This window comes from Dasypus novemcinctus, chromosome 27 (assembly GCF_030445035.2).
Source record: "Dasypus novemcinctus isolate mDasNov1 chromosome 27, mDasNov1.1.hap2, whole genome shotgun sequence".
Lineage (NCBI taxonomy): Eukaryota > Metazoa > Chordata > Mammalia > Cingulata > Dasypodidae > Dasypus > Dasypus novemcinctus.
The window spans coordinates 18175724-18201290 of NC_080699.1; the positions used below are offsets into that span (position 1 = coordinate 18175724).

At 39.3% G+C, this 25567-nt stretch overlaps 1 protein-coding gene across 1 annotated transcript in view; it reads right to left on the reverse strand.

Annotated features, from left to right (window-relative positions):
- Positions 1-5167: 5167 nt before the first annotated feature.
- The window catches only part of IL18 (interleukin 18), a 32978-nt gene continuing 12578 nt past the window's right edge, over positions 5168-25567 (reverse strand). The window contains exons 2-6 of the mRNA XM_004481163.4: positions 15273-15356; positions 14523-14534; positions 9353-9487; positions 8464-8600; positions 5168-5414 (exon numbers count right to left, since the gene is read on the reverse strand). Of these exons, the coding sequence (XP_004481220.1) occupies positions 5196-5414; positions 8464-8600; positions 9353-9487; positions 14523-14534; positions 15273-15348 (579 nt within the window). The 5' untranslated portion in view covers positions 15349-15356 and the 3' untranslated portion in view covers positions 5168-5195. The remainder of the gene's footprint in view (positions 5415-8463; positions 8601-9352; positions 9488-14522; positions 14535-15272; positions 15357-25567) is intronic.

Genomic DNA, 25567 nt, shown 5'->3' on the forward strand with positions numbered 1-25567 from the left:
GCTGGAACCTGTGACTTGCTTCTAACCAACTGAATAGGGCAACATATAAGGGATTTTGAAGATGTACTTAAAGTCCCTAAACAGCTGACTTTATGTTTATCAAATGAGACATTATCTTGGGTGGGCCTGACTTAATCAGGTGAGCTCTGTAAAAGATGATATAGAGCTCAGAGATTGGATGTAGCAGAGACTCTCACTTTGTCCTTGGATTTGAAGAAGAAAGGTGCCACCATGTCTACAGAAATTAATTCTAAAGAAATGAATATAAAAAACCTGAGGAAGCTTAGAAGCAGACTGTCTCCTAGTCAAGATTCCAGATGAGGATGCAGCTGGCCAACATCTTGATTTCAGCCTTGTGAGACCCAAAGAGGACCTAACAAAGCTGTGCCTGGACTTTTGACCCATGAAAACTGTGAGATAATAAATGTGTATTGTTTTAAGCTGCTAAGATAATCGTAATTTGTTACCTAGTTTTCTCTTCTTTCTCCATTCCTCAGTCTCCTTCCTGGATTCTCTTCCTCTGCTCATTATAAGAGGTATTTTTCACTCTTCTGATCTTCTTTTCTCTATACGTTCTCCTTGGATGACTTCATCCACTCCCAACCTCACTCTACGATGATATGCTAATGTCTATCAAATATATTATCTCCAGTCCAGCTCTTTTTCCTCAGTTCCAGGCTTATTTATCCAACTGTCTACTGCACTTCTCTACATGGATGTTCCAGAGGCAACTCAAGCTCAGAGGGTCTAAACTCATATTTCCTCACAAATACAAGTTCTTCCTCTCTTACCTCTGCCTCATCCAATTAATTCCATCCCAGGGGCATCACTGGAGTAAACTGGATTAGTGAGGACTGGATTAGAATGCTTTTGGATGGAAGTAACAGAAAATCTAACTCAAATGGGTTTTATTAACACAGTAATAAAAGCTCAGAGGAAGGAGTGACTTCACCAGGCACTGACTCCAGTCGTCCCCTTATGGGTGTTTGCCTTTTCCTCAGGCCGACTTCCTTCCTAATAGCAAAATGGTTGTATTGATTCCAGGGTTCATCTGCCAGTTCAGAAAGGGAACTTCTTTTCTCCCAACCACGGAAAAATATTACTGGGTTTCAGTTTGGAATAGCAGTCACATGCCCAGCCCTGAGTCATCATGACCTGATATAAACCATTCGCCCCTTGACCAGTTCCACCCAACATCTGGCTGCTACAGAATGGAGAGTTAAGAAATGGATCTTGGCCATGTCAACCATGTAGATGGAGAAAGCCACACTCCTATGAGGGTTTTAAGGATAGGAGTGAGTGTCTACTCAGCAGCCACTATGTGGTCAGTAAGTCAGGGATCAGAACGGGATGACGGACATCTCAGCAGATGTCAGCATCGACAGAAAATGACCGAAGACCAGGGAAGTGGATTTGGCCCAGTGGTTAGGGCAACCATCTACCACATGGGAGGTCCGCAGTTCAAACCCTGGGCCTCCTTGACCCATGTGGAACTGGCCTATGTGCAGTGCTGATGCGCGCAAGTTGTGTAGTGCCATGCAGGGGTGTCCCCCGCATAGGGGAGCCCCACGCACAAGAAGTGGGACCCGAAAGGAGAGCTGCCCAGTGTGAAAGAAAGTTCTGCCTGCCCAGAAATGGCACCACCCACACGGAGAGCTGACACAACAAAAAGAGACACAGATTCCTGTGCCGCTGACAACAGAAGCAGACAAAGAAGAACATGCAGCCAATAGACACAGAGAACAGACAACTGGGGTGGGGGTGGGGGGGAAAGGGGAGAGAAATAAATAAATAAATCTTAAAAAAAAAAAAAAGAAAATGACGAAGACCAGATTTCCTACCTATCCTGCCCCTGGCGCCTTGGCATTACTTACCCTATGGAACTTAGATAAAACTCCAGAAAAAGAGAGGCACCCAGCAATTACCGAGATTAGGTTTCTGCTACCCTCGACATTGTGAAGACTTGGGGTAAAAATTAAAATATAGACAATAAAGATGCATTTCTCACCAAAAGTTTGCAAACTAAGATATACCTGCTATATCAATTATTATTTGGTCTTTTGCAGATAAATTTTACTATTTGTCTATTGTAATTCTTCTCAGGTTAAAGGAGTTTGTCCGTGAAGCTTCCCAATCAGCCAAGTAGAGGTGCTCCTGTGCTTCAGGGCTTTAGTTTATCCCTCTTGTTGCAGGGCATCTTTGGAATGCCCAAGGCTCTGCCCTGACATGTGCCTCTGATCTTCAAGGCACTGCGTTCAGAATATTGTATCTATGAGCTTTCTGGAAATAGCTCCAACTTTTTTTTTTTTTTTGTGAAAAGTCTTCAGAAAGTAAGTCTCACAGCATCGTGCCCCCAATTTTATTATTTCCAATGCCTATACCTTTGACTGTTTCTACATCCTGGTTTCCTGAAATAAGTGAACTCTGTGAGGCAAGACGAGACATTCGGGGGTGAGGCCCATCTGTGTAGCAATTACCATTACCATTAAAGGAAAAGTCAAAGTCTGAATTTTGATCATGCCTTCAGATGTGAATAGAAAACTGTCTTCTGTTTCTATGGGTTTTGTGGGTCCAGAGACAATCCTAAGCAGAGTTAGCTAACATCTAAGTTGTGAATTGCTATTTTCTGTATCTAGGTTAAATTGAATTTCCTTTGAGCAACAAATTCTAGGGTTTGAAATTTGGAAAACAAACAAAAGACTATCATGTATTGATATTTTCTCTTTCAATTATAAAACCCATGTGCTGAGAGAAGATAGGGAAAAAGCTACCACATTCCAGTGGCAGATACTCCCGAGAGCTTTATGTTATCATATTTAATCCATGCCACCTACCCTCTGAGGTAGACATTTCTTTTCATTTCCAGTTTATGAGAAAATGGCCTCAGAGAGATGTGCCCAAAAAGCAGAAGAGTTGTGTTATGGGACAAGATTCAAAACAAAGTGGTATAATCACAAAACTCATTGTTCTTGCTTCAGGACTTCACACTGCTTCTTTAAATATCCATATTATCAGGAATAAAAAATATAAAGAAGCAAGATGAAAGGAGTTTAGAAAATAAAAGGACATGGCTCAGTCTTCTGGTTTCTTAAACCTGACAAGGTCATAGACAACTAGTCAGGGATCCCAGAGCAAAGCTGCTCTCAGATACATTAGGTATTGTTATATTTTTCTGTAAAAAAAGTTTCAGAAACATCAACTTTAATGTAACGAGGTTTACAGGAAAAAAGCAGCACATTAACAGATTTATTTTTTCCAGGCCCAGGCCTGTGGCAGAGGCTGATTTCAGATTCTAACTAATAAAAAAAGTAATCAAACAATGTAGTTAAGAAGAAAAAGGACATAAAATAGTCTGTTTAGTATGTTCCCCATTTTTAAAATTTTACGTTTTCTCCCTGTCCATTAAGGTCTGCTTAAGATTGGCTTAAACTCCCATTCTATGGACTGAGGAAAGTCCAATGTTTTTCTCAAGGGTTCTTCAGCATCCTAAGGACCTACAGACTCAGGGCCGCCTTTGCTTCCTCCAGTAGTGATTATCTTCACAGCCACAGCATGCTGTTCTTCTGTTCACATTGATTCAGATGTGAAGTTTAGCTATTTCTCCTAATTTCCACATAAAAATCAGTCACACAAAATGTTATGTGTGTCGCAGACTTCATGAAAGGTTTATAGACATGAGGTATTTACATCAGAGGAATGCAAGTAATTTTAAATTGTAAATTATATTTAATCAATTTTAAGATGTGTAACTTTCATATTTCACTATCGCTGAAATAGTAAGTCTTACAGTTAAAGCATATCATAGTTTTAAAGAGCACTCTTTCTTAGTGGTTCATAAAATGGTGTACTTTACAGTCAATGGCATCTTGGATTAGATGTAAAAGGGAGGTCAACTTCTCTGTCCTTTAAAAGTCCTCTGGCAATTCTGCTACTTGAGCTCACTCTTATTGCTTGATCCAAATGTCTCTGGTGGCCTGTTTCACACTTCTTCAGCCCACTTCTGATTTCCAGCTGCAACGGGCAGTCCCATGCCAGCTCATACTAACAATATTGATTCACGTAGACTATGTTTTCAAACCATGCAACTATTTTTATAACATTATACACATATTTTATTCACTTTGATAAGGGGGTATGATAGTTTGAAGCTTTATGTACTCCAGAAAAACATGTTCTTAAAGTTAATGGGGGGAAGTGGAGTTGGCCCAATGGATAGGGCATCTGCCTACCACATGGGAGGTCCATGGTTCAAACCCGGGGCCTCCTTGACCTGTGTGGAGCTGGCTGGCCCATGCACAGTGCTGGTGCATGCAAGGAGTGCCGTGCCATGCAGGGGTGTCCCCCACGTAGGGGAGTCCCATGATCAAGGAGTGTGCCCCATAAGGAGAACCGCCCAGTGTGAAAGAAAGCGCAGCCTGCCCAAGTATGGCACCGCACACACAGAGAGCTGACACAACAAGATGACGCAACAAAAAGAAACACAGATTCCCGGTGCCACTGATAAGGATAGAAGCAGTCACAGAAGAACACACAGTGAATGGACATAGCAGACAACTGGGGGGGAGGGGGAGAGAAATAAATAAAAAATAAATCTTTAAAAAAAATAAAATAAAGTTAATGGGGTATGAACCCGTTGTAAGTAGGACCTTCTGATGAGGCTACTTTCATTAAGGTGTGACCCAGTTCATTCAGAAGGGTCTTAATCCTATTATTGGAGTCCTGTATAAAAGAATGAAATTCAGACAAAGAGAGAAAAAGCCACAGAAGCAAGGAGCTGAAATCAATGACACCTGGAAGAGAAGGGAGAAACCAGCAGATGCCATCATTTGTCTTGCCATGTGACAGAGGCGCTAAGGATCATCAGCATCTGGTCTTTGGGAAGAAAGCATTTTCCTGGCCTTAAAACCATAAGTGAATAAATTCCCATTGTTTAACCTGACCCATTTCATGATATTTGCTTTGAGCAGCCTAGCTGTTGTTCCATTAAAACCTTTATTTATTTATTTGGAGGTACCAGGAATTGAACCTGGGACCTCATACATGGGAAGCAGGAGCTCAAACCTCTGAACTATAGCTGCTCCCCAAAACCGTTATTTATTTTGTTCACCATTGTAATTATAGGCTCTTAAACTGTTATAACCTTTCTGAAATACAAAAACTCAGAGAGTTCAAATGATGCAATTTTAATATTTAAGTTACTGGTTTTCTACAGTGAACATTACAGATTTATCCCCATCTTGGCCATTTTCTTTCAAAGTAAGTTTGAACAGGTCTGCATCTTTTTTGCAAGCTAGATAGTATCTTGGATACAGTGAAGACTCAAATAGAATCTTTCTGTCATGTCCTGGAACACTTCTCATAAAGAAGACCATGTCACTTCTTGTATTATTGATATTTTCAGGAGGATTGATTTCCTATAGAGAAAAAATAATATTACCTAGTTTTTTAGGACATCAACAATTTGAATATGTGCAGTTAATTGTGAAGTATCACACTGCATAGAATTAGGGAAGCCTTTCTTCTCCAAATTTATGGGGGGAAAAAAATCTCTGAATAGAGCAATACTAATCTCTTCTTAATTACTAATCTCATATTCTTCCTGTCCACTCTGGCACGTCTCACATGGGCTGCATATTCAGGTCCAGGCCTCTAGTTTTACCCCAATTTATCCACCATATAGCCTCCTTCTCTCCTCTCCCATCAACTGGCATCCACATCTGCTCAAGATGAAGTAGTTTCTGCAAGGAACACAACTTCTTTGGGCTAATGTCAGTTTGGACTAAAGGCTGTCTTCTCCAACCATTCACAGTGACTGACATTGATGTCCTCCGACCCACAGGCCTAGGTTACCCCAAGGTTCTAAGCCAACTGTGAAAGGCAGGAAGCACCTGTACTGTCAGTTCCTTCCTTCAATGGAGCCTGGATCTTCAACTTACTATAAATAGACCAGTTCTAGTTCCAGGACTAGAACCTGGGTTCCTGTACAGCCCTGCATGTGGATCAGTCAGCAGTCCTTGACTTCCTGCCAAGCACTCGAGTTCCATAGTAGTCTTGAATTTCTGTTCTGAATATAGCCTACTTGACCAGGCCCTCTCCTTTGAAGGCTAAATGCTGGTCCCTGTAACTTTCAGCTAGGGGACAGAGCAACTTAAAACTATACTCCTGATGGCCTTTTTGCTGCCAATACTGCCTGTACTTTTATTACTGCATCATGCCTATTTTTTTAAGATGGACTAGAAAATGTGGGGATTGCCAAGTTCTTTCACATTAAACTTGGCAGCAGTGGACATTTTGAACTTAATTTTGACCCCATGGAAGCAAACAATTCCATGATCCTAAGGATTGATGGAGAGAACTTCATACCCAAAATAACATTCCAGAATCTTCCTAAGATACCCGAAAGAGTCTGAGGATGCCTTCAAACTTTTCAGTTATGGAATTTATAGTCATAACTCTTGAACTTTGTCCTTTATCCTGAGTCAATGACAGTATAAACTAGTTGCCCCACAGGAGCCTACTTCTGAGCCATCTATAGGCTGCAGTTCCTAAAGAAGAAGCCCTAAGCAGGGGGAGCCAATTTGGAACAGAATTCATACTAATGCATAAGTGAGAAATAATCCTTAGCCCAAACTCCAAAAGTTCTAGAAATATTACAGAGGAAAATGAACCTGTTGGTTCAGACCCAGCATGGAAAGTTATAGTTGAAGGTGGGGGTGGGGTAAGTAGGCTAGGTGATCCTTCTCACGAAAGTTGGAAGGCAAGGAAATCCTGGGAGAGTAGCTTTCCTTAGTTTTGGTACTGACCACTCACAGCCACAGTAGAGAAAGTGTTCAGCAAATCGATGTGGAAATAATCTGAAAGACCTTGGAGAACACCCAATTCAGCAAGCCCTATCTGGTGAAACTTGGGTGTTCTAAGGGTTTTTTGTTTTTTTTTTAGATCAGTAGGGTTGAATCTGAACCTGGAGACAGTTACACTCAACCAAACATCTGTTCCTTAGGCCCTTTCTCAAGTGCATTAGCAAGTTTGAGAGACATGTGCTAAGCCTGGATATATATTCAGAAAACAGACACTTGACAGTAACTTATTGAAGCAAATCCCTTTTGATGTTGTAAAAGTTCTTGCAAAGAGAAAAACAGGGGTTACCCTGAACACTAGGACTTTATAGTTAGTAACAAGCACAGAAAGGTAAGCACATAATAGTAGCCAGTTGTGTCTTATTATCTAGAACCTTATCTATAACTATAACCATTACAAATATCCTTATTAGTGGGGAAAAAGGGAATAAAGATAAAAAACTAAAATTGGTCCTAGCTTATTTCTCCCTTCCTTACTCCCTCCCATCCATCCATCCATCCATCCATCCATCCATCCATGAATCCAAAATTTACTGAGTTTCTACCAGAAATAGATTTGCTATGAAGCTAATGAAACTTAAGTGTCAAGTTCCTCATTTGCAAAGGCATCATCCAAGGCCCCTTCTTTTCCTATTCTAGATAAATCATCTAGCTAATGCCTTTGGTAGTTTTATATTCTCTTCTTTTAAAAGGGCTGCCAAAATTGTATAAGTATCAGACGTCCAAAAACCTGAATTTGCCCCAATTTTTACTATGTGCCAAGCATTATTTCTTCTTAACACTCTCCCCAGTCTCTCCAAAAAGAATCCACTTGTAGGCCAGGCCTATATCAGTTTCTGAATGTGCCTCTGCAGTTGAATTAGTTTTTTCCTCCATTCCATATAGCTTAGCTTGGGCATCTTCACCTACTCTTTTGGTTCTGTTGGTCAGTAACAACATTCTTAACTCACTCCTGCCCTTCCATCCCCAGTATCCTGCCTGTCAGGTCAAACAATGGGGATTCCATTGCCACCTGAAGGAGTGGCACTTTGGCTGAAAGGGATGGCTAAGGGACTTTTCTGGAGACTGTATTTATTGTATACATACTATTCTTAGTTGGATCATGTTTTAGAATGGCTTTTTTTTCCCTTCTCAAGTTGCCCCTTGGCAATTCCACTAAGCTCATACCCTAACTTTCCTTCATTAGGAACTGGGTAATTGTGACAGCAGTTCTTTATTGGCAATCCCATCCAGAAAGTCTTCACAACATGGATTCTCCTTTAAAGCAGCGACCAGTATCAATTTGTGAGCTTCCCCAGGGTGCTCTTGGGAGGAAAGTTTTCTGGATCAGTCTATAGCTATAGTTACTGGTTATTTATCTGATAATGGAGGGAAAGAGCCAGGTTATGAAACAAGTGATCTGACCCTTCCTCCCTGTGACAGGCTGAGAAAAACCATGATGTTACCACAATAAGTAAAGGACTCTGACAAATTTGAGTAACTATCCATTTTAATGACTCTCTGCCTCTTGCTATTCTTGTTTAGAAAAAAGGTTGGACTGAGGATATTTGGGTTTTCTCATTTCATCCATAAATAAGACTAAAAACAAACTGAGGCTCAGACTTACCTTAAAGGAAATAATTTTGTTCTCACAGGAAAGAGTAGAAATTCTTTCCTTACACTTCACAGAGAGGGTTACTGCCAGACCTCTAGTTTGGCTATCTTTATACCTATATATTATAAACATGATCTGTGATGCATTATCTGGAATAAACATTAATAAAACATAGCATTAGTTAGAAGAAATGTTTCACATCAGTATATGTGGAAATTGACCAAGGTTAATTTATACGTTCCCAATCCTGAGCTCTATGATTTGGCCAGTCAGGCAGAGAACATGCATAGTTGGTCAGACATTCTTTGAAACACATTTAAGTGTGTATTATAGCACACATGCAGCAGTTTTTTAATATTTTGAAATCTAAATGACTGTTTTTAATTTTAAATGCTAAAAAAGAATATTATGAACCCATCTGTTGAGGTAAAAATTAGTATTTTTTAAGAACGCAATTCTGACTGCTTCAACCCTGCCTAAAATTCTGGTATTTGGAATCCATATCTTGAAAGGCACAGTAAACTAATTAATTTTCTAAGACACTTAAGGGTTCTGGTGGAAGACAGACTCATTTGAAATGTTTATGTGTTTATTTTTAATTGTAAAAATGCTATCAGCATACTCAGCTAAAACCAGAAGGAATTACAGATCCAACTCTATACAGTGCTCACACAGTTAATGCAGTACAACAAAGGGCTTGGTGATTCAAATGTAGGCTTGGGGTGACATGACCCCTAATAATATCTTTATTGTATCCAATTTTCCATCCCAACTGAAAAATTTTCCTACTCTCAAGACTTTTCATCTAATGATTGGGTCTGGTATAGAAAAATGTAGGCAGTAAAATGGAATGGGAAGAAATATCTAATCATTTCTATGTCTTCAAATATAAGAAAAATACCTGTACAGTCAGAATCAGGCATATCCTCAAACACAGGTTCGTTTCCTTGATCAATGAAGAGAACTTGGTCATTCAAATTTCGTATGATTGAGAATGTAGGTTCAAGCCTGCCAAAGTGATCTGATTCCAGGTCTCCTACAATACACATTAAATCTCATTAATTTTTTTTCTAAATCTACAAATAAGTATTCTACATGCTTCAGTTCTGACTAACTCTTAATTAGACTCTTCTGTTACAGAAGCATAAAGATAAAATAGCTTATTTTTTAAAGTTTTTTTTTTTAAAGAAGCTTTAGATTACATAAATGTTACATCAGAAATATAGGGGACTCCCATATACCCAACCTTATCCCCCTCCCACACTTTTATCCCCCATTACCAACATCTTTCATTAGTGTGGTACATTTGTTAAAATTGATGAACACATACTGAAGCACTGCTACTAACCACGGTCTATAGTTTCCATTATGGTTTACACTTTGTACTGTACGATTTTATAGGTTTTGACAAAATATACAATGGCCTGTATTCCTCACTACATTGACGTGCAGGACAATTCCAGTGTCTCCAAAGTATCCCATGTTACACCTATTCTTCCCTCTTCCTCTCCTCAAAACCTCTGGTGGCCACTGCCTTTATAGCAATTGTTTTTTTTAACTCACTTCCAAGGGCACATCCGGTTTTTTTTGTTATCAGAACTATTCTACCTCTGAAATAATAAATTCAAATATTCTATATTCTGACCACAATCTCCTATGCTTTTAGTTTTCTCATGCTTTTACTCCACCTCTACATATGTTCCTAGATTTCATGGAGTCCTTTGGTTTCCTGTCTTATTTCCTCCCTATTTAACAACCTCTTCCTTTCTCTCCTTCTATCTCTCTGCAGCCTGGACCCCATGGTTTACCACTTTATCTACCCTTTTTCCAGTATCTTAAATCCCTAACTCATTTGTCTTTCCACTACCAAGTTCCAAACCTGGCTGTTGAGGGCTGCTGGAGAAAAATTATACAAATGTTTTTGTGTGATCTATGTATCTTTGTAAAAAAAAGATAATTTAAAAAATTATACACGTGTGCAGAGTAATGCCACTATAAATACATCAAATAAGCCTTAATACTTCTTTTGTTTTCCAGTTCAATGCTCTCTTCCACAGGTCATTGCTGCAATCTCAAGTCTTCTTCACTCTCCTCAGGTCTTCTACACCATCACCTGTTTACACTTTCAGCAAATGACTTCCTGCTTACAAATGTATCTGTGGCATCATCAGATATTTCCTCTACTCCTCTCACCCCAAGGGAAAATATGGATAAGGTACCCTCTTTGTGCCTACCACTAACTTCATCTGTGCTCTGCATGTACCCTTTACTGAGAACTTGTTTTACAAATCATCTTTACTCTTCTATCAAACCAGAAATTCTACTTCCTGGTCTTTATTCTAAAGAAACAACCAGACAAATGTGTAAATATTTCTGTACAACAATGCTTATGGGACTGTTGTTATAATAACAACAAACTGGAAACAATTTAAATGACCATTGATTGGGGATTGACTAAATAAATTTGATATTCTCTTACTATGGAATACTATGGGGTCACTAAAAATTTAAAACAATTTTAATTACTAATCATCATGGAAAGATGTCCATATATTTTACTAACAAGGAAAAAGAAGCTTAGGTATAGTATCCATTTTAACAAAAATGTAAACATATATTATGTGTATAAATGTATATATTGAAAGAAGTATGGAAACATTATATCAAAATGATAGCAATGGTTATTTCTGGATGGTTTTTATGTTTTCATATTTCAGGTTATCATCTTTCATTATTGCTTGAATTATTTAAATAAACACTTTTTTTTTTAATAATCAGAAAAGCATTAAGCTTTTTTCATTTTGAGATTTAAAAATCTGCCATCAACCCTACAGCCTTGTTTCTCTCCTCTTTCTAATAGCTAACCTTCTGGCAAGAACTGTCTGTATCATTTCCTTACCTTCCATTCACTTCTCCACTTATTACAAACTGCCTCTGCTTCAATTTCTCCATCTAACTGCTTTCACCAAGATTATCAAACTCCTTGTTGCTAAATCTAATACATACTTTCTGGCCTTTGATTTTCAAGGCTGCAAAATTCAACACAATGCCCATTAGTCCCATCTTGAAACACTCTCCTGAGATTCTGTGACATAACATTCTCTTGGTGTTTCTTCTTCCTCTTTGGTTAATTTGCTTTATCTTCTTAACTTCTTCTATTTGCATCCTTTAAATGTAGTTATTCCTCAGAGGTTAGTCCTTGGCTTTTACTTTTTCACTCTACACATTATCCTTGGATTATCTTTTTTATCTCTATAGTATCAGATGCTATTTCTATGCATAAGCTTGCTGCAATTTTATCTCCAGCCCAAATCTTTGTCCTGAGCTCAGAACCCTATGTCCAACAGTCTAACTGGACATCTCCACTAAGATGTCCCACAGACATCTCAAGATTCAAAAGCAAATTCATCATCTATCTTCCTCTTAACTCTGCATTCCAAACCTGCTCTTCCTTCTGTGTTTCCTATTCCACTGAATGTACAAATTACTCAAATGAAAAATTTAGGCATTAATTTTTGTCTTCTTCTCTATTCCCTTCACATCTAATTCCAAAACATGTCCTACTGATTCTTCCAAATATTTCTAAAATGCAATCATAAATCTTCATCCCCACTGTGTATACTTTAATCCACACCATCATTTCCTATAGGGAATACAATAATAGTCTCTAAACTGGTATTCCACTCGCCCCCCCCCCCCCCCCTTTTTTGGCTACTTCTTGTCATTCTTTATACAAATGCTAGAAAGATATTTTAAAAATAAAAATATGATAATTTTATCTCCGAATTTTACCAAGGCACATGATCACCCAGAATAAAGACTATATTTTTCAGACTTCCTTGCAAGTAGGTGTGGCCATGTGACTAAATTCTAGTCAATGGATGATGAATAGAATTGACGTGAACAGTTTCAGATTGAGCCTTTAAAAGGAATGGGTCTGTCTTTCCCTTATCTCTACTCCTTTTTTGCTAAATGGGACATGAACCCAGGGAGTATATGATTTTTCAACTATATGAGTGAGTTCAGATACCCAGAGGGATGATGGAGGAACAAGCCAGAAAAAAACTGAGATTCCCAACATCATCAATCTGCCTACCAGCCATACCAGTTCTCAACTGCCTACTTGTACTTTTACTTATTTATTCTTAAAAAGATTTATTTTTTATTTATTTCTCTCCCTTCCCTGTCCCTGTTGACTCCTCTCCGTGAAGATTCACTGTGTGTTCTTCTGGGTCCACTTGTATTCTCGTCAGCGGCACCAAGAATTTGTGTCTCTTTTTGTTGCATCATCTTGCAGTGTCAGCTCTCCGTGTGTGCAGTGCCACTCCTGGGCAGGCTGCACTTTTCTTGTGTGGGATGGCTCAGTGTGCAGCGCACTCCTTGATGTGGGGCTCCCCTATGCGGGAGACACCCTGAATGGCACGGCACTCCTTGCAAGCATCAGCACTGTGCATGGGTCTGCTCACCACACGGGTCAGGAAGCCCTGGGTTTGAACCCTGGACCTTCCATGTGGTAGGTGGATGCTCCATCAGTTGAGCCAAATCGCTTCTCTGGACTTTTATTTGAGAGAAAACTTTTCTATCTTATTCAATCACTATATTTTTGGATCTTTTTGTTACAACAAACTCATCTATATTCTAACTATTACATATTGGCTTAAAATCCTTAAATGACTCCTCATTACTCCCAAGGTAAGATCCAAAGTCCACAGCTTGTGATAGGAAAAATTTTTGATCTGTACTCTATCACTCCAATTTCTCTCATCATTCTTCTCCTTCTACTCTATGCTCAAGCCATTCTGAATTACCCTTAATTCCTTATATATGACATGATTTCCTTCATATCTTGGCTTTTCCATGTGGTCTTCTCTTTATCCAGAATGTCTTCTCTTGGCTAAGTCCTATTAACTCTACAAGTCTCTCTCTCTCTCTTTTTTTTTTTTTTTTTTTTTTTGATGGTTCATTCCATGGTTTTCATGTTTTTCTTTTTAAGCAAATTTTTATTGTCTTTTTTAAAAAGATATATAGATCACACAAAATGTTTACATTAAAAAATATAAGAGGTTCCCATATACCCCATTCTCCACCGTCCCCCACTCCTCCCACATCAACAACCTCTTTCATCAGTGTGGCATCTACAAGTTTCCTTTATATGACACCTCCTCAAAGTGTCTTCCCAGAACCTGCTGGAATTAATTAGGTGTCCATTCTACGTGCTCCCATAGCATTCTGTGCTGTGCAATACTTACATTACCACAGGCTAACTGCCTTTCTTATGTGCCTGTATCTGCTTGTAGGAACTGTGTTTTGCTCACCATTGTATTCTAGTTCCTGTACCAGTATTTAATGAATTAAATCAATGACGAGTAGGACAATCTTTAAGAAACATAAAGGACTAGAATTTTAAAAAGTTGTTTTATTCTATGTCTAGACCAGTAAGGATCAACTTAAGAGTGGGGAACTGTTACTTTTAAGGAAGAGCATAAGAAATTAATGAACTTTAATAGTCAGAGGTCTGCTAAAGGACTTTCGGCTAGATATGCATCTGATCCTCACGGAATACAGAAGGACCAGCAGCTAGAGGACTTCATTAAGAATATTTAAAGACTCAACCTCATGGTTCTCCTTACTTCACCCTTCCTTACCTCTATTCTGAGAATTCTCTGCCTCCTGGGAGTCTCCCAGGCTTCTTCTCAAAGTATTTGACTTTGGACAACAATCTTCATTCTTTAGTCCTCTTTTCCTGTACCCTCCAGAGAATCTATGATTCCCTCCTAAGTTGAGGACTTATACTACATAGTCAAGGTCTAGTTTATAGATTCTAAGACTTGGAGAATTTCTTAAGGTGTAGTAAATTTTATTATGTTAGAGGTTCTTCTTTTTATTCCTTTTGGTCTCCTTCATTTCGAGGTACTGCCATCTTCCTTTGAGGGAAGATTAGCTTCTTCAATAGAATGGTACCATGGAGACAGTTTTTCCTAGTTGAAAATGGTGATATGGGTGTGTCTATGGGATGCTTGCTCAAGCAGGTACTTACTTTCCAAAGAAAGATAAATAAATTTATACTTTACCATCATTTTCATCTAAGGGGAAAAAAAGAGAAAGAAAATATATTAAATTTTATATTTCAACTCAGAAACTCACCCTACCGTTTTTTTTAAACAACTCTTTACTGTCATTCCCCATTCTCTAACCCTTTCTTACCTGTGATGGCCTTTATTAGCCTCCATCAAAAATATTATATAATCAGCTGAAAGAGCCCATAAAATGAAGTTCATTAGACCTAAAGTGTTTTAAAGAAAGTTAGCTATAAGAGCTTAAATCTAGAGTTTTACAAATTTAAATTGGCAGCTAAAAGACAATTTTATGAAGTGGTATATTTTACTCTTAAATATATTGCTTCAAAGGAAAGTCTCCTAAGAACTTTCTAGGAAGTTTTCAAATGAAGCCAAATTTTACATGGGAAGAACTGCCCAGGGACGGTTTTAACAATCAATTGATTGATTTTAAAATTTTCTTTGGGAAATAGTATTCCCTGAATGTCCCCAGTTTTGTGGGATTTTCATGACATCCTCCTGCTGCTACCTTGTGAGTGGGCTATTGTTTGTTAACTGAGATGCCAGGACATGTGCTGGACAAGGTATTGGGACCTTGGATATGTTATGCTTAGCTTCTAGAGGTGCATTTTTTTCCCCAGAGTGTCCTTAATATTATAATTGAGTTTGGTGACAAGAAAGAATCACTTAATAGTTTACCTCACATATTTTCTGGTTGAATACCTTTGTCTGAACCCTGTGTATGGCCTATTGCTTTAGACTTACCTATAAAGTAAAGTGTATTGTCAATAAATTTCATTCCCACGAGGTTGATGCAATCTTCTACTGGTTCAGCAGCCATTTTTATGTCTAATGAAAGCAAAGAGCCGTATGTTAAAAGGCAATGATTATTCCTTTGTCATCTTGTAATACCTTCAAATTCAGAAATCAGTGTATCAACCAGAATGCTGATAAACACTATGGGCACTTGATAAATGCCTAGACTCTTCAGCTTATGAACACCCATGTTCCAAAAGTTCCTTTGCAAACCATCAGATATTTGGAATCGAGAAAGCTTTTTCTCATTAAATAATATCATAAAGGTTGGATAAGGAGCTGACTAATGAACTGAACTATTGTTCTAGGATTCTTTGGGGGAAATATAAATATAATATGAATATATAAATATTGCTGCAGCTGAGGATTCCAGAAACACAGCTAATTCCCTCCCTGTTCCATTTGTCTTACAAACAATGGTCTTGCATGGTGAGAGGCTTAAGGTTTGTGACTTCATTGTCAAAATGCTGAAGGTGAGTTAATGATAAAAATGGTGTTTCTGCCTGGGGTAGAGGGCAGGGCAGGAGGAGGCAGCAGGGCTCTGGCATCTGACTCTGACAGCCCTCGTTCTCCTGAACAGCAGCAGCTTTTGCTCTGGAGTTTGGGTTACACTAGTTTTTTTTTTTTTTACATAAGTAATACATTCTTGCTGCAAAAACTTAAATAATACAGGACTCAAAAGTGTTAAAAGTTCCTCTTGCCCTTCTCCTCTTCCCCTATCCTACCTGTGGCAGTTTGACATTATTTTATGTTTCCCAAAAATAGAAAGATGTCTGTAGATTAAACTTTTCCTCTGTGTATGATACCTCTTGACTGCATTAAATTCACTAAAAGAACTTTGATTAAATTACTTGATAGGATTGCTTTAGGGCAGGGGTTCTTAACAAGGGGTCTGTGAGCTTGAACTGAAATTCAAAAAAACATTCTTCTTGTGGGGACATGTTGGTGTGGGTGTGATATATTTATTAAATAATACACAGTACAGTGTGGACTTGGTAAGGGGTCTGTGGTTAAGAACCCCTGCTTTAGGGTTCACTGCCATGACAGATGACCCTTCTTTGGAGCTGGTGTCTCTGCGTGATGGAAATGGACTCAGAGGGGATCTCTTTTCACAAGACTTGCATGCTACTTTATTGGAATTGTAGTCGGTGCTGGGTTTAAGATATATGTAGGGGATTTGAATCTCTGGACTGATAATATGACACCCAGGCCCAAAGTCTCAACAGACTTCAGCTCCTACACTTTGACTTATTGGACTTACTCCACTCAGCTAACATGGAGTTGAAGAAGGTCAACCACCACAACATGGAGCCTAGAGTGTCTACAACTAGAAGCGGGAAGAGTGCATCCAGTACCCATGTGGAATCTAAGCCCTCACTTGACATAGGTGTGCAATGGACACAACCAATCCAATGTCCACAGAGAAAATGTGGAATGGGTGTGGGAACGGTAGCCATGGGGGCTGCTGGGTGTGGGGAACGGGAGGAAGAGATGAGATGTGGAGGCATTTTCGGGACGTGGAGTTGTCCTGGATAGTGCTTCACGGACAATTACGGGACACTGTAGATCCCCCCAGGGCCCACTGGATGGAACGTGAGAGAGTCTGGGCTATGATGTGGACCATTGACTATGGGGTGCAGTGATGCTCAGAGATGAACTTACCAGGTGCAATGGATGTATCACGATGATGGGAGAGAGTGTTGCTGTGGGGGGAGTGGGGGGCGGGGGCGGTGGGGTTGAATGGGACCTCATATATATTTTTTTTAATGTAATTTAAAAAATAATAAATAAATATTAAAAAAAAAAAAAAAAAAAAAAAGAACCCCTGCTTTAGGGCTTTAGGGCTTTTGATTGGGCTAGTCAGTAAGGCATAACTCTGCCTCCTTGCTGGGTCTGTAATAAATGGAAACACAGAGAAAGACTGCTGAGACAGACAAGAAGAGAGAGCTCTGTCATATTTGATCCTGCCATGCGATGAAAAGGAGAAGGCTCAAATAGCTGAGGCCCTGAGGAAAGATGAGCCATTTGCCTGATAGCTTACAGCTGAATTTGGAAGAGAGCAGACTAGTTGAGACTGATACAGGAAGCCCTAAGACATAAGACTATGACAGCTTGCAGCTGAAATCGGAAAGAAAGCATGGAGCATGAGAGAGGAAGCTGGAGGGACAGAGAAACCTGGGCAGAGATCGGCAGCCATTTTGCTTGATCACATGGCAATACGCCAGGATCAACAGTAGTTGACATTGGTAAGAAAACCTCTCTGATGGTGCCTTGATATGGACTTTTCTTGGCCTTAAACTGTAAGTTTTTACCTTCCCTCCCCTCCAATAAATCCCCTTTATAAAAACCAATAGATTTCTGGTACTTTGTATCAGCAGTCTTTTAGCAAACTGATACCACCCCACACCAATATGATGAACTTTGTCTAGGCAGTAGAGATTCTAAACCTGGGAAGTCTGAATTTGGATGGGGGAAAAATTATATTTTTTTTCATTTTCACCAACTTCTAACTGAAATTTAGTATTGATGTGGGCTATGGGTGGGAGGCTGTTGTCTCTTCGTAGATAACCTAAGCTGACTGTGTCCTGACTTGTGGGTGTGGGATGGTAAAAGGCTGCAGTCCTGCCCTTAGTGACCATGGCAACGACTCCAGTCCCGGGAAACAGTTTAACAATGCAAACTCTATAAACTTTAAATAGTCAGGGAAAATGCAAACCAAATATGCTAAAAGCTTATCTAGAATGTATAAATTCCATGCTAAAAGCTTACCCAGGATATGGAAGATATATGTGAATTCAAGCCTACTGAGCATTGAAACAAAAGAACAATTTGGCCCTTCCTGTCTGTATAAAAGGAACTCAAAATTCTTGTTCAGGGCTTGGGTTTGAAAGGGGAAACTCCCAAGTCCAGCTGGCTGTCAATAAATTATTTTTCGTTCTCCAAATCATTCCTGAGTCCTGGCCTTTCTATACGCAAATAATTGAACCTCTCTCGACTTCTACAACAGTATTCCTTCCGTTATGAGTGTAAGAAATAAACCATAGTATTGTTAACAGTATCTGTGACTGTGTCACTAATAGACGTACATATTTTCTCATTGTCTTGCAATTATTGCAGATATCTTGAAATATCTGCATTACTTATTACTACTTTGAAATTACAGAACTTATGAATCCTACCAGTGGATCTTATTTAATGTGTTAATAAAGATACACATATTGGGAAACGGACTTTGGCCCAGTGGTTAGGGCATCCGTCTACCATATGGGAGGTCCGAGGTTCAAACCCCGGGCCTCCTTGACCCATGTGGAGCTGGCCATGCGCAGTGCTGATGCGCGCAAGGAGTGCCTTGCCACGCAAGGGTGTCCCCCGCGTGGGGGAGCCCCACGCGCAAGGAGTGCGCCCGTGAGGAAAGCCGCCCAGCGTGAAAAGAAAGAGCAGCCTGCCCAGAAATGGCGCCGCCCACACTTCCCGTGCCGCTGATGACAACAGAAGTGGACAAAGAAACAAGACGCAGCAAATAGACACCAAGAACAGACAACCAGGGGAGGGGGGGAATTAAATAAATAAATAAATCTTTAAAAAAAAAAAAAAAAAAAAAAAAAAAAAAAAAAGATACACATATATACTATATTGAAATGTGTTAAAATTTTATTTAATTTTTAAATATATTTCGTAGTCGTAATTTTGTACATGTAGAAACATTATTCTAAGAAGAAATCCACAGACTTCACCAGATCACCCAAGAGGATCCATGCCACAAATATGATTAAGAAGCCCCACCCTAGTCTAGGGTATGGCAGTAGCTTGGGTCCTTGAGAGCAGTTATGTTTGGGGCATCAAGGGACATGGCTGGATCACAGTTGTAACTGATATACGTGGGGGATTTATAAGTCTGTGGTCACAGGTAGAGAACTGACTCAATTTTTTCCTAGCATAATCTAAAGTCAAACATGGTAGAGGAGGCAGGCAATTAAAACCCAGTTGGAAAACAATTTAATCTTAATTAAATTAATCCAAAAATATCTGTTAGTTGATGGTTTCATGACAGAGGGACTAGAGAAAATGGGAAGATTTGGGAGAAAGAAATCATTTATCATGCTCCTAAAAAAAGTTGTTTAAGTCAGTTTTAAGTAAGAGTCTAAAGTAAGAGTTTAAAATGAAAGTGAAAGTTTAAAGGCATTGTTTTATGAATTTGGCTAAAGTAAAGAATTGCTTTCTGATCTAAATTTTCCTAAATTAAATTTATTTAAATATTAGTGTCTGAACTCCATGGAGTGTTTTCTGCTCATTTCACATCTTAGTGTTGCTCCCACCAGTGAACTCAAAGCACTTCAACTACTTAAATTCCAAAGTCAATCATGATATTCACTTTCTGCTATGACAATCTCAGACAATCTTTTCTTCTTTCACTTTATCATACTCAACTGGAAAAGCCCCCATCCTGTGAAATAAAACTGTGGTTCTTATTGTGCTTCTGCAGCTGCCCAGTGACTGCGGTCAATGGAAATCACACCAGCATGCTGGTCTCAATTTAAATCATGATGATGAACCCTGGGAGGGACCCAGCAAATCTCCATTTCCCCCTCACCTCTTTGTCCCTTTTGTATCATGGTTTTTTAAAAAAAAACTCATTGTCTAACCCCTCTTTTCTACCTCATTAGCTGTGCTATAAGACCTTCTCTTTACTTCTCTTCTGAAAATGGAGCTAGAGAAGGTGTAGCAGTTTGATATAATTGATGAATTCCAAGAAGAAATATTGGATTATGTTTGTAAACATCCTCTGGGCATATTAATTATATTGGATTTATAGGTTTACTTGATAAAGTAATTATGTAAACCTCTTGTGCCAGTAGAGAGTTGTGTCCCCATCCTTTGGTGGGTGGGGACTCAAAGATAAAAGGCAAGGCATAGGACAGAGTTGAGGGTTTTTTGATGTTGGAGTTTGATGCTGAAGCTTTAAGCTGGAGCCCTGGGAAGAGAAGAACCCAGGAAGCCTGAACCTTCGCAGACGTCGGCAGCTATCTTCCTCCAACACGTGAAAATAGACTTTGGTGAGGGAAGTAACTTATGCTTTATGGCCTGGTATCTGTAAACTCCTACCTCAAATAAATACCCTTTATAAAAACCAACTGATTTCTGGTATTTTGCATCAGCACCCCTCTGGCTGACTAATACAGAAGGGAAAAGTAGAAAGGGAAGATAGAAAAAGACACAAAAATAGGGAGATAGCTAGATATATGTGAGGCAGGGAGGGATCTCCCTGTCTTGATTTCTTATGTATAAAGGGTTCATAGCACTGAGTATGTGGTCTTGGGTTTAAAACATTTTTCTCTGTGAATAAACATTTTTAGAATTTGAATTTGGTCAATTAGATGTCCCCTTCCCTCCCCCTTTTTATAGTTCATTTTCACTATGGTAACATATATATTAACATACAATTTGCCAAGTGTTTTTACATGTACAATTCAGTGGAATTAATTACATCTACAATGTTGTGCTAACATCACTGTCTTCCATTACCAAAATTTTTCCATCACTCCAAACAGAAACTATTTCTCTATTAAGCAATAACTCTCTATTCCTCCTACCTCCAGCCTCTGGTAACCTCTAATTTACGTTATCTCTCTGAATTTGCTTATTCTAGATATTTCACATTTGTGGAATCATACAATATTTGTCCTTTTATGTCTCGCTTGTTTCACTCATATTGCTTTCGAAGTTCATCCATGTTATAGAATGGCTGAGCAGTAATTCCATTCTGTGTTTGTTTATACCACATCCACTTGTGGATGGACACTTGGGTTGTTTTCATCTTTTGGCTATTGTGAATAATGTTGCTTTGAACATCAGTGTACAAGTATGTTTGAGTCCCCGCTTTCAATTTTTTTGGTTCTAATATCTCTATATCCTCACTAACATTTGCTTTTTTTCCCATTTTTGAAATAATAGCCATCCCAGTGTGTGTGAAATGGTATCTTATTATGGTTTTGATTTGCATTTTCTTAATGATTAAAAGTGTTGAGCATCCTTTTGTGTGCTTCTATATCTTGCATAAGCTCTCTGGAGAAATGCTTTTCCAAGTCTTTTGCCCATTTTTAAATTGGGTAGTTTGCCTTTTTGTTGTTTCTTTATATATTTCAGGTATTAAACCCTTATCAGGTATATGATTTACAAGCTATACTTTCCCATTTCATAGGCTGTCTTTTCAATTTCTTGATAATGTCCTTTGATGCACAAAACTTTTACTTTGATAAAGTCTAAGTTATCTTTTTTTTTCTCTGTTGCTTAAACTTTTTGTGTCATATATAAGAATCCATTGCCATGTACAATTTCCCGAAGATTCTCCCCTGTGTTTTCTTCTAAATGTTGTATGGTTTTAGTTCATAAGAACTAATGTTCATGTTTGTTTACAGTGTGAGATGAATAATTCTAAAAATTCCTCAATAACAATTGAATGTTCCCCTTCCTTACTGTAAAAATTGAGAAGGAACAGAAAGAAGCAAATAATATAGAAAAAGGTTAGAGACTGTGAGGAATGGAAAGTTCTTAGTTCCTTGGCAGTTTCATTGCTATGCAGTGCCCTGACCCCATCATACCCTATACAACTGAAGGGATCTTATAATACTCATGTTTTCCTGGGAGGGATTCCACCCAGACTGGTGTTCCTCACCTCTATCAACTTAGATTTGCTCCCTAACTAATGAAAAAGTGTCTGCCTTTTTTTTAAGATTTATTTATTTATTTCTCTCCCCATCCCCCGCTCCCACCCCGGTTGTCTGTTCTCTGTATCTCTTTGCTGTATCTTCTTCTTTGTCCACTTTCTGTTGTCGTCAGTGGCACAGGAATCTGTGTTTCTTTTTGTTGCATCATCTTGTGTCAGCTTTCCGTGTGTGCGGCACTATTCCTGGGCAGGCTGCACTTTCTTTCGCGCTGGGCAGCTCTCCTTATGGGGCACACTCCTTGCGCGTGGGACACCCCTGAGTGGCATGGCACTCCTTGTGTGCATCAGCACTATGCATGGGCCAGCTGCATACGGGTCAAGTAGGCCCGGGGTTTGCCAGACCTCCCATGTGGTAGACGGACGCCCTAACCACTGGGCCAAGTCCGCTGTCTGCTTTATTTTTCCATTTTTTCCCCATTAAGTGACTCTTGTTTGACTCAAACTGCCTAGACAAAAAAAAATTATGTAAACAAATCATGTCTATATGCAAAATGTTAATATGTGTACTGTATATATAATTTATTACTAGTCATGTGACATTGGTAACTTCTGAGATGCTTGTTTCATTATCTGTAAAATGGGACCATAAACCTATCCTTCCTACCTCAGTAGGCTATAATGAAGATTTTAAAAGATAATGTATATGAAAACCTTTGAAAACTGTAAAGCGTGCTTCCAAAGGGAAAACATTGTGTGCTGCCTCTATGTTAATAAGCAGAAAAGAGAGTGCTAAAGGACTGGACATAGCAACTTCCTGAAGAGAGGGAAAAGTTCAGGAAAGATCTGGAAGACTGTGTTACTAAGTTCTAACAAAGACCTTTGAAATCATGGCTTGTACAAGGTGTTGGATTATAGGAACGGACCGTAAATATATATTTTTTAAGATTTTTATTTATTTTTTATTTCTCTCCCCTCCCCCCCCAACCTCGGTTGTCTGTTCTCTGTGTCTATTTGCTGAGTCTTGTTTCTTTGTCCGCTTCTGTTGTTGTCAGCAGCATGGGAATCTGTGTCTCTTTATGTTGCTGTCATCTTGTTGTGTCAGCTCTCCATGTGGGTGGCGCCATTCTTAGACAGGCTGCACTTTCTTTTGCCCTGGGTGGCTCTCCTTACGGGGCACACTCCTTGCATGGGGCTCCCCTATGCGGGGGATGCCCCTGTGTGGAATGGCGCTCCTTGTGCCCATCAGCACTGCGCATGGGCCAGCTCCACATGGGTCAAGGAGGCCCGGGGTTTGAACCGCGGACCTCCCATGTGGTAGACGGATGCCCTAACCACTGGGCCAAGTCCATTTCCCAGGACTGTAAATATTGAGGAGTAAATTTAACCAAGGATGTAAAGGACCTGCACACGGAAAACTACAAAATACTGCTGAAAGAAACTGAAGACCTAAGTAGATGAGAGGACATTCCATGTTCATGGATTGGAAATCTAACTATTGTTAAGATGTTAATTCTACCCAAAGCAATTTATAGATTCTACACAATCCCAATCAAAATCCAAACAGCCTTAGTTGCAGAAATGGAGATCATTAAATTCATATGGAAGGGTAAGAGGCCCCAGATATAGCCAAAAACATCCTGAACAAGAGAACAAAATTGGAAGACTCACACTTCCCAATTTTAAAACTTATTACAAAGCTATGGTAATCAAAACAACATGGTACTGGTATAAGGATAGATAGCTAGACCAATGAAATCTAATTGAAAGGTCAGAAATCAACCCTAATACCTATGGCCAACTGATGTTTGACAAGAGTGCCAAGTCTGCTCAATGGGGAAAGCAGTCTTTTCAACAAATGGTGCTGGGAAAACTGGATATCCATATGCAAAAGAATGAAAGCAGACCCCTACCTCACATCATATATACTTTTTATTTAAGATTTATTTTTTATTTATCTCTCTCCCCTCTTCCTACCCCCCCCCCCAGTTGTCTGCTCTCTGTGTCCATTTGCCATGTGTTCTTCTGTATCTGCTTGTATTCTTGTCGATGGCACTGGGAATCTGTGTCTCTTTTTTGTTGCATCATCTTGCTGCGTCAGGTCTCCGTGTGTGGCGCCACTCCTTGGCAGACTGCACTTTTTTCGTGTGGGGTGGCTGTCTTTATGGGGTGCATTCCTTGCGTGTGAGGTTCCCCTCTGCGGGGGACACCCCTATGTGGCATGGCACTCCTTGAGCGCATCAGCACTGCACGTGGGCCAGCTCACCACATGAGCCAGGAGGCCCTGGGTTTGAACCCTGGACCTCCCATGTGGTAGGTGGATGCTCTATCGGTTGAGCCACATCTGCTTCCCTTCATATATACTTTTAACACAAAATGAATCAAGGACCTAAATATAAGAACCAAAATTATAGAACTCTGAGAAGTAAACATAGGAAAATATCTTCAGAACCTTGTATCAGGCAATGGGTTCTTAGATTTGACACCAAAAAATAAAAAAATAAAAAAATAAATTAAAAACTTTTGTGTCTCTAAGAAGCTTATCAAAAAAGTGAAAAGACAACCTACAGAATGGAAGAAAATATTTGGAAACCATATATCTGATAAGGGTTTAGTATTCAGAATATATAAAGAAATCCTATAACTCTATAACAAAAAGACAACCCATTTAAAAAATGGGCAAAGGATTTGACTAGACATTTCAAATTGCCATTACACACATGAAAAGATATTCAGTACCACTAGTCATCAGGGAAATGCAAATCAAAACCACAAGATACCATTTTATACCCACTCTTATAGTTATTATTTTTAAAAAAGGAAAATAAGCATTGGAGGGAATGTGGAGGTAGGAATACTCATACATTGTTGGTGGGAATGTAAAATGGTGTAGCACCTTTGGAAAACAGATTGGCAATTCCTCACAAAGTTAAATATAGAATTAACATATGAACTGGCCATCCCACTTCTAGGTATATACCCAAAAGAAGTGAAAGCAAGGACTTGAACAGATACTTGCACAATGATGTTTGTAGCAACATTATTCACAATTGCTAAAGAGTGGAAGCAACCCAAGTGTCCATCAACAAAAGGATGGATAATATGAGTATGGGTAATCCTGCATATATAAGACTGTTTTTTTGGAAATGGAACAAATGTATGTTAATGTTACAAGATGTTAATATCAGGCAAAAATACAACCAAAGTAAAATATGGACAGTAGTATATAGGAATATATTTTAAATTTAAAAAAATTTTATTTCTCTTCCCTTCCCCTCCCCCCCCTTGTCTGTTCTCTGTGTCCATTTGCTGTGTGTTCTTCTTTGTCCACTTCCATTCTTTTCAGTGGCACCAGGAATCTTTGTCACTTTTTGTTGCATCATCTTTGTCACTTTTTGTTGCGTCAGCTCAGTGTGTGTGGTACCACTCCTGGGCAGGCTGCACTTTTTTCGTGTGGGGTGGCTCTCCTTGAGTGGTGCACTCTTTGCATGTGGGGCTCCCCTATGTGGGGGACACCTGAGTGGCACGGCACTCCTTGCGTGCATCAGCACTGTGTGTGGGCCAGCTCACCACACGAGTCAGG